At 33.5% G+C, this 16,708-nt stretch overlaps 1 protein-coding gene across 1 annotated transcript; it reads left to right on the top strand.

The window, feature by feature from the left end:
* Positions 1-5,837: 5,837 nt before the first annotated feature.
* On the top strand, positions 5,838-16,525 carry LOC135849059 (prolyl hydroxylase EGLN3-like). Its single transcript, XM_065369208.1, has 5 exons — positions 5,838-6,953; positions 7,030-7,149; positions 7,635-7,774; positions 15,631-15,710; positions 15,805-16,525. The coding sequence occupies exons 1-5, from the start codon at positions 6,471-6,473 to the stop codon at positions 15,855-15,857; spliced, it is 876 nt and encodes a 291-aa protein (XP_065225280.1). The 5' UTR covers positions 5,838-6,470; the 3' UTR covers positions 15,858-16,525.
* The last annotated feature ends 183 nt before the right edge of the window (positions 16,526-16,708 follow it).

The following is a 16,708-nucleotide window of genomic DNA, read 5'->3' as shown; positions in this document are numbered from 1 at the left end:
CATTTTATGATTTGGGACTTGTAACCTGTTCTAATTGATAAAATGAAGTCAAACTTGGGGAATGGGATTCTTTTGAGAACTAGAGTTGACCTTTGGAGTGGGGAGGGTCAAAGTTGAAAATTACAGAAAGGTCATTTTTTTGTGGGGGCATAACATGACCCCAAATGGATGAAAAGGGTCCAAAATCATACCATCGGACAGTACCCTATCTGTGATCAACATATCCAAATTTCAGCTTCCTAGGTCATACCCACCCCATTTAAAGCGGAATTAAGCTAAAAATCCCCTTATTTTGCCCCTCCCCCTATTTTCGGTGTTTTCCATCTATTTTTTAAATTGATCACTTTTCAGAAGAATGAATTTGCACATATGTATAATGAAATTTTAGTTTTTTGAGAAAAACTCAAAAACTAAGCACTCTGGAAAAAAAACTAACGACATTATGTCGATTCGAAATTTAATTCTCTACAACTTTGTTAATGTGAAATATTTTTTGGCCACTTCCTTTCGCCTCCCGATCCATTTTAATGTAAGGTTATAACTCAAAATGTTTGATGAGGTGCTATTCATTCCTCACAGTGGCGGACTGGGTCGGTTCGGGGCCCCTGGCGGATACACCGATTGAGGCCCCCAAAATTTGTTCCCTTCCCCCTTAACAGTGGCGTAGCCAGGATTTTCTCAAGGAGGGGGCAAAACCAGATTTTTAGGCATGCAAAATCGAAATTAAGTGTAATTTTCTGGAAACCTGTTGTAATGTATGGTGATTTACTGATTTTATAAAAACGAAGGCAAAATTACTGCTCGAGCGAAGCGAGAGCGAAAATTTTTAGAAAAAATGGGTCCAAACAACAAAAAAACGTCTTTTTGCATGTTTTATTTCAAATTTTCGCTCGCAAGGGGGAGAAATGGCCCCTTCCCCCCTGGCTACGCCACTGCCCTTTCAGAATCTTTCTTGTTCTGTTTTTTTTTCTTCAAGGTTTAGATACCTATTTGAATGCAAGTTATGCGATTGATTTTTGCTTTTGTCTTTTTATTCAATATTATAGCAAAAAAGAGGAGATTTTTTGAGGGAGAGCGGACGAAAAATTTTTGGTCTTCTGAAAAATTCTTATTTTCCCTTTTGAAATTTTATGGAAGTTTCAAAAATGGATTTTTTTTTGGTTTAGAGAAGAGATAGAAATTGATCCGAGCAAAGTGAAGGCAAAAGCTTTTAAAAATTTGTATTTCGAGAAGTAAAAAAACAATGTTTTAAAAAATTTCTTCACTTTTTCAGCTCAAAATTTTATAGTTTGAATGACCTTTTTTTAAAATTTCAAATTTGAAAATTAAAAGCAAACAGGTCCAAGGTGAAATGAGAGCAAAAGCTAGTTTCGAGAAGTAGAAAAACAACGTTTTTTGAGGGGAAAAGTGTTTTTTTTTTTTGTTAAAACATATTTCTTGAAATTTGAATAGGTACCTATGTAGATTTTTATTAAAGCTCGATCTCAGTTTGAAAGAAAACCACAGAAGCCCAAGTGAAGTGAGGGCCGAAAATTTCAAAAATTTGTATTTTATTGAGAGGTAAAAAACAATGTTTTTTGTGGTGACTGATGAGTTCATTTTTTTGACCACATAATTTTAGAATTATACTAATAATTGAAGATTTAGATTTAAAAAAAAAAGAAAGAAAACTGGCCCGAGCGAAGCGAGGGCGAAAGCTTTTCAAAATTTTTTTTAGAGAAAGTGAAAATATCATATTTGTTTTGTTTATACATGGCCCTGGGGGCCCCTTGGTGTCTCGGGGCCCCTGGCGATCGCCAGGTAACATCATAGGCCAGTCCGCCACTGATTCCTCTCCTCACAATTAATTATAAGTTGATGAAAATAATGTATCAAGTTTAAAAAAAAGAAACTCACTCTCCTGTAAAATTTCACTTTTTTGAGATGTAACCTTATTACTCCCAAGGTGCGATATGTACCTAAGTGTTTTGGTTTTCTTTTCTTTTCCAAGATGAAAAAGGAAAAAAAAGAAAGAAAATTGCGTTATTTACTTGGGATTTTTGAAAATTTTTCGAATAATCAGATCCGTCGAATTCTTCTAATTGTTTTCCAAATTATTTGGGTCTGCATTTTGGCAGATTTTTTTTCACCAACATTTATAAAAAATGTTGACAAAAAACGAATTTGTCTCTATTTTTTGACTTTTTAAACGATGTATGACCAGTATGACGCGATCCGTTTCGTCAGTCTCACAGCTCTGAAAATTTCAAAATTTTGATGGAATAATTAAGAAATTGAAATCAGAATTAGAATTGGCTTTCTCCAAAATTGCCAAAATTTGTTATTATTCAAATTAAATAAAGTCACGAAAAGCAGAGTCTTGTTCATTATTTAATACATAAAACGAATTCATCAAATTATAAAAGTACAAAAACGAGATGATAAAGGCATGGTGGATTAAAACAATGTTACCACACACACCGATAGAGCTTAAATCTAGTTAAATTTCGATGGCAGTGTTGCACATTTCCAACACTCCCTTACAACACAACAATCGAAAGTTCAGGAATAGGGCAAAACGCCCTGACGTCACAAGGTGTATAAATGGTGGTATCTCTTGATTCCCCTTACATATTGTAGGCTACATGCTAGTGATTGTACTGATTGTTTGTCCACTTTGCATTTTGATATGCCAAAACTTTCAAACCATCTCGAGGATCCCATTATATTATGGCTCTAAATTGTAGAGGATTTTGTCCTCTTTCCAAAGGTACTATATTTTTTGAAATCCGCAAAAGTCTTCCTTGAGGAAATTGACTTAAGGAGCAGAAAAATGCGGCAAAATTCAACTCATTGTTCTTTCAGCTTTGCACTTTGCGGTGGCAGAACTTTTAAACCATCTCGAGGACCCCATTATTTTATGGCTCTAAATTGTAGAGAAATTTGTCCCCTTTCCAACGGTAATAAATTTTTTGAAATCCTCAAAGGTCTTCCTTGAGAAAATTGACTTAACGAGCCGAAAAATGAAGCCAATTCAACATATTTTTCTGTACACTTTGAACTTTGAGGCGACAGAACTTTTAAACCATCTCGAGGACCCCATTATTTTATGGCTCTAAATTGTAGAGAAATTTGTCCCCTTTCCAACGGTAATAAATTTTTTGAAATCCTCAAAGGTCTTCCTTGAGAAAATTGACTTAACGAGCCGAAAAATGAAGCCGATTCAACATATTTTTCTGTACACTTTGAACTTTGAGGCGACAGAACTTTTAAACCATCTCGAGGACTCCATTATTTTATGGCTCTAAATTGTAGAGAAATTTGTCCCCTTTCCAACGGTAATAAATTTTTTGAAATCCTCAAAGGTCTTCCTTGAGAAAATTGACTTAACGAGCTGAAAAATGTAGCCAATTCAACATATTTTTCTGTACACTTTGAACTTTGAGGCGACAGAACTTTTAAACCATCTCGAGGACCCCATTATTTTATGGCTCTAAATTGTAGAGGATTTTGTCCTCTTTCCAACGGTACTACATTTTTTGAAATCCGCAAAGGCCTTCCTCGAGAAAAGTGACTTGACGAGCTGAAATGTAGAAGTAAACGGCATTGTTTACAGCTAGACTTGTAAGGTTTAGCCTACAAAACCAAGGGTTCAAGTATGCAACCTGAAATTCGCGTTTTGCCCTATACGTAATTCTAAAAAATAAAATCAAAAAATAGCACCTAGTAATAAAAACTAGAACAAAATCACAAAGTGAGCCAAATTTGGATAGACAAACACATGTCATGAAACACTTAATTCTAAAAGGAGTAGATAATATGTTTAAAAATACAAAGAACACAAAAATTGACAACTTTAACAAACACATGTTTTCTTTTCTTCCTTTTACCTTACAATTTTTTCGAGGTTGATACTTTTAAGTTCTGTAAGTTCGTTGTCATTTGCCTGATAGCTAAATTTAACCGGAAACGCCATTCTGAATAATTCTGGGTACCTTGTAGTTGTTTGGAGATGCCATTCCAGTTGAGATGCTGTTTGAGATTGATTAAGATTGAGTTCTGATTCTGGTTGTGGGAGTCCATAGTGACAATGTTCGGAGATTGAGGTCTGGTTGTTCTGTTTGAGATCCAATGATCGAGTTCTAGTTCTTGTTCAAAGTCCAAGGAGTTCGAGGCCAAATATGCCGAGTTCAGAGAGTGCGAGGCCAAATATGCCGAGTGTGAGGCCATAGATGCCGAGTTCAAAGAGTGCGAGGCCATAGATGCCGAGTTCAAGGAGTGCGAGGCCAAAATTGCCGAGGCCAAAAATGCCAATAGTACAGAGTACATTACTTGAAGAATACCATAGTTCGAGTTCGATTTCTGTTCGCGCACAGTTAGGCAAGGGACTGGGCCCATAACCTGTTATTATTCAAATTAAATAAAGTCACGAAAAGCAGAGTCTTGTTCATTATTTAATACATAAAACGAATTCATCAAATTATAAAAGTACAAAAACGAGATGATAAAGGCATGGTGGATTAAAACAATGTTACCACACACACACCGATAGAGCTTAAATCTAGTTAAATTTCGATGGCAGTGTTGCACATTTCCAACAAAATTGCTTTATTACCATGTATATGTAATATAATTCATAATTGTCTTCAAGTTTTCAACTTTTCATTTTCATTGTTTTCAAAAAAAATTGGAAAAGAAAAAACTCTCCTTATTTTTAATGCTTTTTATTGCAAAGATCTTTTCAAAAAGTACAACTTTTCTTTTCCAATTATTGGACTCCTTAGTTTTGGTTCATCCGTTACGAGACCACCTCATGTGTTAGAATGGACAAGTATTAGAATGGTCAAGTTGTAGAAAAAGAGGGGAAAAAAGGGAAAAATATTTTTGTTGCCAACCCACTTTGTTTGGAGAAGAAAATTTTGTAAATTAAAATGAAAAGTAAAGCCCAAGTATTAGAATGGTCAAGTTGTAGAATAATCAAGTATTAGAATGGACAAGTGTTAGAAAATACAAATATCAGGATGGACTCGGAGAATGTGAGAATTAGGCGAGGCGAAGCCGAGCCGTTTAAAATTTATATTTCATTCGATGAGCATTACTCCCCTTGGTGAGTTCAGACGGAGGCTGGACATTACCGTGTATGTAGACAGTACCTGCGGTAGTTTCTAAAAAACTGTACTCACTGAGGCCGAAGGCCGAGGGAAGTTAACAGACATAGTATGAACAACAAAGCGACCCGCGCAACCGAGGCGAAGCCGAGGTGAGCGGACACAACGCCCCCCAACCCTGAAAATGGCTACCCTTGTACCCTATTATCCAAAAAAGTAGTAAGTCTAAGTACCACTTCCTCATCCTCTTATAACAGATTACTCTTTTCCCCCTGTTTTTCAAATACTTGACCATTCTAATACTTGACTATTCTATTACTTGACTATTCTACAACTTGACCATTCTAATACTTGGGCTTTACTTTTCATTTTAATTTTAATTATTTTACGAAATTTTCTTCTCCAAACAAAGTGGGTTGGCAACAAAAATATTTTCCCCTTTTTTTCCCTCTTTTTCTACAACTTGACCATTCTAATACTTGGCCATTCTAACACAAGAGGTGGTACCATCCGTTACCTTTCAAAAAATAAAATTCAAAAATTGTTTTAAGATAATTATTTTAAATTTAAAATAAAAATAAAAATTAAATAAGAAAGCCGTAACCGTAACCATACCGTAAACCGTACGACTCGTAATTGCACGTTGTCAATCTAGCAAGATCCAAAAAATGATAATCGATTGCAATGTTGCCAACTACGTCACGTTAAAAACACAATTCTGGCAACATTGCACTCGAATAAAAACACACACACACAAGGAAAAATTTTATCAAAGTTTTTTAATTTTAATTATATCACCGTTGACACCATTCAAGCTCGTACTTTCGTTCGTTAGGTTATTTAATAATATATTTCTCGCGTCCGACTTTTATATTTTCTCGCAGAATCGTCTTCATCAGGTTCGTTTATTACCTTCGTAATTCTTCGTATGTACAAGGTGAATTTCGCGACCAAACTCTCGTATCAAACAGAACACAGAACGCTTTCGGATTGCAAAATTTCCACCTCAATTCATTCTTATTTCTCACTCATGAAAGTGTCCAGTGCAATTTACTCAGCCGAGCTGTACCTAAACGCGATTTTAGCAATCGATTCGTTGACAGTTTTCGAACGTGTTTGCACCGAGCTATTACAATCGAAGAATACGATGGCGTTACGGCTATGAGTGTGTACCGATTCTCGCAGAATCCTCGATATCAATCACCAGCAATACACTGATAATGGATTCGCGTTGTTATAATCATCACTTCAGCTAGTAGAGTTGATAAGCAGCTAATCAGCCTTGGTTATTACACTGTCGAACGTATCTCTCGTCGGATCTGGTAACCCTACTACGCGATAAATGTTGGGCCTTTGAGTGATAACGTCGTCGTCGTTCAAAAAATGTCTTCGAAAGAGAACCAACAGCAGTCAGAACTTAGCCTTAGAATGTCCGGACTGGTTATTAAAGATAACAAAGTCATTCAACGCGAAAAGAACACCGATCAAGAGAACCGTAAAGTCAAAGAGGAGACTCGCAGCAGAGCTGTTTTCCTCAAGGATTTCAGAGATATATTCATTCGAGACTTGAATAACTTCGGTATATGTGTCATCGATAGCTTTCTAGGACAAGATCTAGGAGAATTAGTTTACCAAGAGGTGCTACAGTTGCAAAATTCTGGACTATTTCAAGAAGGACAATTGGTAAAGAATAATGAAAAAAATAACAGCATTAGAGGTGACTTGACAGCTTGGCTAACGGGCAACGAAGAAAGGTATCCTAATATACGTAAATTGATCACAGATATCGATAGAATCGTTATGACTGCTAGTAAAGTACCGAATAATGGTAAACTAGGAAAATACGAAATTAAAGAACGAACTAAAGTGAGTAGACGTTGGTTTTTTTTGGCAATTTTTACTCGTTATCGGAGGTCTTATGTTCGTTTGGTGTTTTTTTCAGGTTATGGTGGCTTGTTATCCGGGCAAAGGAGCACATTACGTTAAACATGTGGATAATCCTCACGGAGATGGACGCGTAATTACCGCTATTTATTACTTGAATAAAGATTGGAACAGAAAGGTAATTACTCGGAAATCGATTTTTAATTCGCTTCGGTAGGTATTCTCGTACCTACACTTTTAGGAACATATAAACAAAGTACTTATCTATCGTCTATATTTACACTGGGAACACGTTATCATCGCATGACTATACTGGATTATTTTTAGCCGAAGGGCTGAATCACGAATTTAGCTCCAAGATGGTGGATTTTCGCCCAGTTGAAGTAAATTTCCACATGAGACACTTTTGTCGATGAAAAATTTAAAATTTTACCGCTACTGACCTTCGTATTTAGATAAGGTTTTCATATCTTACGCTATTGTAGTCACGTAGACCATTTTGGGACGCTACGTCCTCCTACGTTATTGGCCCACGAATGATGAAGGAGGACGGTAGACGGATTATGATGTATATTCATACGTTTATTTTATATGTACAACATACAACATCTGTAACCTTTCTTTATGACTAAAGATTTCTCTTTTTTTTTTCTGTTCATCTAGACGGACGGAGGTGTGTTGAGGATTTTCCCCACTGACGAACGTAATCACGCAGCTGATATCGATCCGATGTTTGATAGAATGTTGTTCTTTTGGTCCGATAAAAGTAATCCACATGAGGTCCAGCCATCCTATAGAACGAGGTACGATTACCTATAAACTGGTTGCAGAGGTGAATTGCCTGCTAACTGGTTGCTAGAGTTGTAATAAATTGCGTGATTAGGAGATGAAAAAAAATCGCCAATGACGGCTCAAAGTTAAAATCTTGCCTAAATAAGTGTAATTTGCCATCGTATGAGATTATTGATGGGTTTGTACGCGGATATAGTGTATTCGATCACTCTTCTGTGATGGGATCGAGATTTCAACGTGTAAAAGTGCTATTGAATCTATGTATTGCTTCAGATGTCGCAATTTAAACATTTGGATAAATTGTGAGAAAAAAAGTATCGCTGATTTGGATCAAATTCACAGGGATGTGGTGACTTTTTTGAGGTGAAAACCCACCAGAAAAAAATCGGGGATCCCAAGATCAAAAGGGGGGCTGAGGTATCTATAATACTATAAAGGAAAGTCCCCTTTTTTTGTTGCCGGTAAACTCGAAACTTGCCGAACCAAAAATTCTGAATTTTCATGCATACGAACGCCTGTAAGCTGGAGAGTGTTTATGGCAAAAAAAAATTTTAAAAAGTTTAAAAGGACAATTGTTATAAAGCTTCAAAGTTGAAAAAAATGACGACTTTTTTGGACTTTGCGGAGGTGAAACCAGTTTGCGGAGAGACGAGGTAAAATTTCGTTGCAAAGCGAGTGTATTACGTTGCATTGAGGGTAGGTGCTGGAAGTGGGGTAGTTCTAAGTGTAGTAGGAGTCTATCAGGTTTGTGAAATCAGCAGTTCGGAACAGTGTTGCCAGGTTTTTGAGGTGTTAAAACCCCAATTTATGCGACGGGACCGCGATTTTTGGAAAGAGCATGTTCTAAAACCCCCAAATCCAAATTTTCAGCTGTCCAAGTTCATTTTTCGAATTTTGGCAATTTTTTGAAAATTCAAAATTGATTGTTTTTGGCAATTTATGCTTTTTTTAAAAAAGTACGTACTTGACCAATAAAAATGGTCAAAATAAGTCCCAAAACTAATATTAATTCCCCAAATCCAAATTTCACCATTTGCAGCCATTCTGGAGCCTCCAGCGATATTTTTCAATTTCTCCAGAATTTTGAATTTGCTCCAGAAATCGTGAATATGAAATTGGACAGTTAAAAATCGAGTTGTGTGTTATACTGGATCTGTTTAACGACTTTATCCACATTTTTGAGTTGGTTTTGGGGCGGACACCAGAGTGGTTTTTTTTACCAGCTTTTTTCAAATAGGTATAGAAAATCTAAAAAAATCAAAAGTTTGCGAGGAAATTTTTGAAATTTGCGCGAATCGCTGTATTTTGTCCACAACTAACCTCCCGAGACCGAATTCCACCATTTCCCACCGATCTGGAGGCTCCAGCGCGATTTTCATATTTCTCCAGAATTTTGAATTTGCTCCAGAAGCCGTGAATATGCAATTGGGCAACTTTTTATCACCTTTACTTTTATTCTTTATTATAAAATTTTACATTGCATTTTATCCTCTCCACTTGGGGATACAACTTTGAACTTGAATAACTTGAACGAAAAAAGCTGCAAAGCAACCCTCAGTAAATCACTTTTTCAACACTCATGTCACTCACGTCTGACTCACTGAAAAGTGGAAATTTTTAATAAACTCAATTCTAAACTGATTCATACAAAATTCATAAGCGTTACTTCAAAAAACAGCTGAATACTTCGATAGGAAATTTTATAACCTTTAATTTTATTCCTTATTGGGCTCAAACTACCTAAATGATTCACGACGTGTCAAATTTTATGTAGGTATAGGTTAAAGATACAGTCGGCCCCGCTTATTATGGTCGCATTTGTCCGAGGCAAATTGATTTTATTAAGCGGGTGATCTTATAAAGCGAACTTTTGAAAAAACACAATTTTCACATTAAAAAATTTACTACAACTTCACAATGTACTTGCTACTAAAAAGATGGATTAAAATTACGATAGGTACTCCCAAATTTGCGATTTAGGTACATAACATATCTATTTTTTTTAAATTTTCAAATGTTTAGACCTTTTTCCCTTTATCATCACTTGAGAGAAAGTTGTTAGAAATCAAAATTTAAAAATAAGAGAATAATAAGTGAAAAATTCCAAAAATTTTGTTTTAAAGTATGAAAAAACAAGCCATTTCCCCAAAAATACCTCAATATTTTCACAAAATGATTCTGCTAAGCCGGGAGTTTGATTACATTAAACGAGTGATTTTCTGTGTAATTAGGTACAAAAAATCGGGACCAAGCCATTTGATTGCATTAAACGTGTGATTTTATTAAGCGGATCCTGTAAGCGGATCCATAATAAGCGAGGTCGACTGTACATACTTGAATTTTCAATTTTTTAGTCTGGAAACTGTTCTAATAGTTCACACGTTCAGAGATGAAACTTGAGGAATGGAGTATTTTTATGAACTACTGAAGTGGGGATGGTCAACTGTTGAAATAACAGAAAGGTCATTTTTTTGGAGTGGTATATTTTATTCCTCAGGTATAAAATTTTACATAAGTAAGTCCACTAAATTTTGAATTCGATTTTTAAAAAAAAAATTCAAAAAGAGCAGACTTCAAAGAACAATAATTTGGCCTGTGTCTGAAAAATGCCACTATCCAAAAATCACTGATAATGAAAATGAAAAAAATAAAGAAAAAGAGTACCTAATTCATCAATAGGTAAGTTGAAAATTACAGAGAGGCCATTTTTTTGGAGGGGCATTACAGGCACTACCTACATCAAGTGGAATGTGAAATGAGATGATTACCAAACAATTTTTTATTCATTCATATGTAAATAAACAAAAACAGCTCTAGATCTCTCCAATAAAAATTTCAAACTTTGAAGAATGAAAATGAAAAAAAGAATTAAAAGCGGATAATTGACCAATTTTATCATTTTTAGCAATTTTTTTTTTCAAAAATTATGTCTATTCCGGGATGAGTACCGACTTTGGAAAAAGGCCAGGGGAGTAAAATTTTTGATATTTCGCAAGTTTTTGAGCTCAAACTAACTAGATGATTCACAATGTGTCAAATTTTGTAGGTAGGTTACAGTGAATTTTAAATTTTTCAGCCTGGAAACTGTTCTAATAGTTCAGACGTTCAGAAATAAAACTTGAGGAATGGAGTACTTTCAGGAACTATAGCTGACCCCTGAAGTGGAGAGGGTCAAAGGTTCAAATTACAGAAAGGTCTTTTTTTGGAGAGGCATTAATGTCATTAACCACATTAGGTGAAATACGACGACAATTACCAAACAATTTTTTATTTGCTCATAAATGAATTTAAAAAAACGCAGCTCCATCTTTCCACTCCACCCGTCCGAAGGACGGGTATTTTCTGCTTGTAGTAGAATAATATGTTGGCTTATTTTCGAAAAAAAAAACGATGTTTCTTGACATGAAAACCTCCTAAACACGAGATAAAATTTTTAAAACAATCCTGAAAAGGATAGTATTGAGCTTTTGCATCTACGTGGGCCATTGCCAGTTCCTACAGGGTGCTCAAAAGTTCGTAAGCTTTACTTAATGAACAATAATCGATTCAAAATTTTGAATTTTTTTCTTTCAAATTTTTAAAAATTTATAAATTTGAACAATATTTTCAGATTTTGAACGTTTTTTAATAAAAAGTTTGAACAACTGTCTCAAATTTTCGTGAATTTGTCCTTTTGAATATTTTTTTGAGGAGAAGGGAGGGGAGACATTTTGAAAAATCCGTATTAACATGTTTTCTATTGAACAATACTTCAAAATTTTGAACAAATTCTCCAAATTTTGAACATTTTTTTCAAACTTTGAGCACTTTTTTTAAAATTCTCAATGTGAAGCCAACCTTTTCAAACATAGAATATTTTTATTTCAGAGAGAAGATTTTGAACTATTTTCATTATCACGTTTCCCTTTGAACAATTTTTCAAAAAACTGGACAAATTCTGCAAATTATGGGCATTAGGGTGAAGGGGGGGAGGATTTTGAACAATTTTTATGAGCATGTTTTTCTTTGTGCACTCAAAATTTTGAACAATTTTTTCAAATTGAGCACTTTTTTCGAATTTTGATCCGGGGAATTTCGAACAATTTTTGTATTGGCTTGTTTTCTTTCCTCTAAACGATTTTTTCAAATTTTTTTCAATTTTCTCTCAATTTTGAACTTTTTGGAAGGGGGAGTCGGGATGGAGAAAGAGAAAAAATTTGAACAATTTTCGTCAACATAATATTTTGTTTCTCTTTGAACAATTTTTTTTCCAACAATTTCTCCAAATTTTGAGCAACTTTTTCTAATGTTGAGCACTTTTTTTTTTAATTTTGAAGAATTTTTTCTCAATTTTGAACTGGGAGGGGAGTTTCAAATTTTGAACCACTAACAAATTTTGAGCACTTCTTTTTTCAAATTTTCATCTTTTTCCTTTTTTTTGGAGGGGGAGGGGAGAGAGAGAAAATTTTGAACGATATCCGTCAACTTGTTTTCCTTTGAACATTTTTTTAAAATTTCTAACAATTTCTCCAAATTTTGAACAGCTTTTTCCAATGTTGAGCACTTTTTTTTTGAAATTTTGAACAATTTTGAACTGGGGGGGGGGGATTTTTTTCAAATTTTCATATATTTTATTTTTTCGGAGGGGTGGGGAGGGAGAGAAAATTTTGAAGGGTTTTCGTCAACATGTTTCCCTTTGAACAGTTTTTTAAAATTTCTAACAATTTCTCCAAATTTTGAACAACTTTTTCCAATGTTGAGCACTTTACTTTTAAATTTTGAATAATTTTTTATAAAATTTGAACTTGAGGGGGGGATTTTCAAATTTTGAACCACTTTAACTAATTTTGAGCACTTCTTTTTACAAATTTTCATCTATTTTTTTTTTTTTTTTTTGGGAGGGGTGAAGAGGGAGAGAAAATTTTGAAGGGTATTCGTCAACATGTTTCCCTTTTTGAACAGTTTTATAAAATTTCCAACAATTTCTCCAAATTTTGAACAACTTTTAAAGTTGAGCACTTTTTTTTTAGAATTTTGATTAATTTTTTCCGAATTTTGAACTTTTTTTTGGAGGGGGGATTTTGAACAATTACTATCAACATGTTTTTCTTTGAACACTTTTTTCAAACTTATTTGAACAACATTAACAAATTTTGATTACTTTTTTCTTCAAATTTTCATATATTTCCTCTCAATTTCAAACTTTTTTTGGGAAAGAAGGGGGGGGAGAGAAAATTTTGAACGATTTTCGACAACATATTTCCCTTTGAACAGTTTTATATAATTTCCAACAATTTCTCCAAATATTGATTTACTTTTTCCAATGTTGAGCATTTTTTCCTAATTTTAATTTTTTCCCCCGAATTTAGGCCCCTTTTTTGGGGAGGTGAGATTTTGAACAATTTTTTACAAACATGTTTTCTTTTAAACTTTACTTTAGGATCAATAATTGATTGATCAAAATCGACTGTAATTGAAAATCGATCAATTGAATGCTGAAATCGATTCAATTCAATTGAGATTTTCGATCCAACATGATATTAAGTATTCCAACGTTATTAACCTCAAAAATTGACTTCCGAATCGAAAATCGATTAATCGAATTGAAGGGTTCCTTTCCAAGTCGGCCTAAGTCCATTTTTATCATTTTTGAGTTAGCAGCGCCATCTGCTGGTACAGGTCGGTTAACACCTTTATCACCTTGTCCCAACACCTGGCGTTACTTTTTTCGCTCAGGAGCGCTGTTTTGCCGGCTCGAAAAAACAGCTGATTATTCCAAAGTGGCCTAAATCATACATTTTTTAAGAATTTGTATACAAGTGCGGTTGTGCCGGGTTTTTTTCAAGTTTTTCAACGATTTTCGAGAGACGAAATTTGAAGGTGCTTCGAATGAAATTGTTTCAAAAATGTATTAAATTAATGATTCGTGAATTTTTTTTTTGAAAAAACGCGTTTTTCAGCTCTTTTTCAAAATTTTTAACATCAGATAATTCCAAATGGGCCTAAGTCCACTTTTTCTGACTGTTTGACGCGCTCTGGAGCTGAAAATACGCAAAATTAAAAAAATACCAATACGGTACTTTAAAGCAGAAAGATCAAGCTTCACAACCATATAATCACATCATTTATTATTGAAGCGGAAGGGCGAGAAAAACACTTATTTGCGTTTTTCTCGAAACGAAAAAAATGGACTTAGGCCGACTTGGAAAGGAACCCTTCAATTCCAAAAATCGATTCATTTTTGATTTTTTATCTCATATTTCTGGTTGAAAATGTTCGATATAAAAATCGATTGCAATTGATTCAGAAATACTGGATCAAAAATCGATTCATCGAATTCAAAAAATCGATTCATTTGTAATTTTTTCATCTCATATTTCTGGTCGAAAATGTTCGATATGAAAATCGATTGCAGCTGATTCAGAAATACTGGATCAAAAATCGATCATGATCGAAAATCGATTTATCGAATTCAAAAAATCGATTCACTTGTGATTTTTGATCTCGACTTCTGGTCGAAAATGTTCGAAATAAAAATCGATTGCAGCTTATTCAAAAATTCTGGACCCGGACCCAAAATTAATCGAGATCGAAAATCGATTTATCGAATTCAAAAAATCTATTCATTTGTATTTTTTTTATCCCATTTGATCATGAAGAATCACGTTCCGAACAAAAAAATCGATCTCAGTCTCTAAAATTGACTTCAGAAGTCCAATATCAAAACTAAATTCATTTTGATCTCATAATTAAGATGGAAAATGTACGAAATAAAAAATCAATTTCAGCTTATTCAAAATCGAAAATTTCGGTTCAAAAATCGATCATGATTGGAAATTGATTAATCGAACCTCAAAAATTAATTCATTTACGATTTTTGATCTCACCTGATCGATCAAAAAATGTAATAAAGTGAAAAGTAATTAAATTTCGCCGTACTCAAAAATTTAAAAAATCAATCGTGATCAAAAATTGATTAATCGAATCAAACCTCAAAAATTGGTTTACTTATTTGATATTTTTTCATCTCATTTGATTTCACGTGTTCAAAATAAAACATTAATTTTTACCTTAAAAATTATTAATCCGACCAAAAATCGGTCATGGTCGAAAATCTATTAATCATACATCTTCGTTCGACAAAAATCTATTTTGAAAGCGATATTTTGTTGGAAATATGCACTTAGATGTTGGATTATTGATTTTGATAATGACTCATGAGCGATCAATTTCCCAAATTGATCTTTGTTTTTATTCAAAAAAAAAAATTGACAAAAATTATTACAATTTTTTATTTGTAAATATTTTTTTAAAGGGAAAGGGGAGAGGGAGTAACTTCGTAAATGTTTTCCAAACAAAAACAGAGACGAATTCTGAAAACATCGATCACGTCTCATGATTGAAATCAGATATGTAGTAGATAAATTCAAGAAATCCAGTTAAGATCATTTCTTGAAAACTGGAATTTTTTATCCCATTTTTAGCTTCAGAAAATCAGAAATGTTGATTTTTTGGTGGATTTTCACGATCTCAATCAAAGTCATCCTTTTGCTACGTATCGAAATTGAAAAAAGACTTTTTAAAGCGTCAATAACTCGATGCTGATTAAAATTAATGAGTAAGGACTTCTGATAGTCTTCGTTCGGTTCAACGAATTGTGCTATTAAGGAGTGTTTTTGGAACATCCTGTATGTTGCTTATGATTAATTTTGTTAATCAATCAGTGTACCTGAAACGTGAATATTTCTATCTACCTTTAATTAACATAATGAGGAACTGTAATCAATTTCAGTTGAATTGAAATTGCGAATTTTTAATTTATTTTATGCATGTTTGTATTATTAAAAAAAAAAGAAAAAGTAATTCAACACCTTGATTAATATTTCAGATATGCAATCACAATTTGGTATTACGACGTAAGGCAGAAAAGTGAATCAGTAAAATTTCGACAAAAGCAAGCATCGCAAAGTAAGTCGGAATTCAGCTTATTCGTAAATAAAAATTGAATAGTACATAAATTTGTAATCGATAGCAATATTTTCATTACATAATTTGCTTTCAGGAACTGAAGAAACGAACGAAAATCAAAATAAAAGAACTACTGACGGATCGTAGTATCATATTGGTTAATTTTTCATTTCATTAATCATCGAGTCATTTTATTGTTGTTGTTATTGTTGTCGTTGTTGTTTAATATACCAAACAATGAAATTTTGCCAGTGTATTTCTTTTTCTCTTTTTTTTTTTTTTTTTATGATGTTAACGTTTATTACTTTATTCCTATCCCAGTTGATAATCACATTTTATTGCTCGGATAACGTGCCCCATCTTTCTTCATCTTCCCTCATGATATTATAACTGTATTTTCATTATTATTCATTATTTTTAATGTTACGATCATGGATAATGAAAAATGTTGTGATTCAACTGTGTATCGATTTACCTCACTTTAGTACCTGTATTTTTTTTAAATTAATAGAGCCTGTGTTGAATATTATAGAATCACGTCGTCGACTTATACAGACGATATGTTATCGATTTATTTAATTTTTTTTTTTTTTTTTTGACTAATTCGTGTAGCCTTTACCGATTTTTTTCTTCTCTCAGACTCTGTAAATATTACTCGTGTTATCGTGTACGTCGTGTTCATATTGTGTTTTCGATCATTGTGTCTGTTTGTTTTCTCCTCCTTTTCTCTCTTATACTAATTAATATGCAATATTGTATATAAGGTTTTTTTCTGTAATATTTTGCGAATAAAATGTTGTTATCGAACGGTATAATGTACATTATGTTAATAAGATAATGTATTTTAGGTACCAATTTCCTGTTATGAGTGGAAATTTTACGTATTGCGTTTCTGTTTCGATGAATTGACCGTCGATAAGGACTTCAGAGCTAACGTAATCGAGTTTTGAACCAAATAATTAATTATTGAATAATTTTCGAGTACCTACTACCTAATT

The sequence above is a fragment of the Planococcus citri genome, chromosome 5 (assembly GCF_950023065.1).
Source record: "Planococcus citri chromosome 5, ihPlaCitr1.1, whole genome shotgun sequence".
NCBI classification, from domain to species: domain Eukaryota; kingdom Metazoa; phylum Arthropoda; class Insecta; order Hemiptera; family Pseudococcidae; genus Planococcus; species Planococcus citri.
The sequence above is the reverse complement of the archived record's forward strand: the minus strand, read 5'-3'. Positions and strand labels throughout refer to the sequence as shown.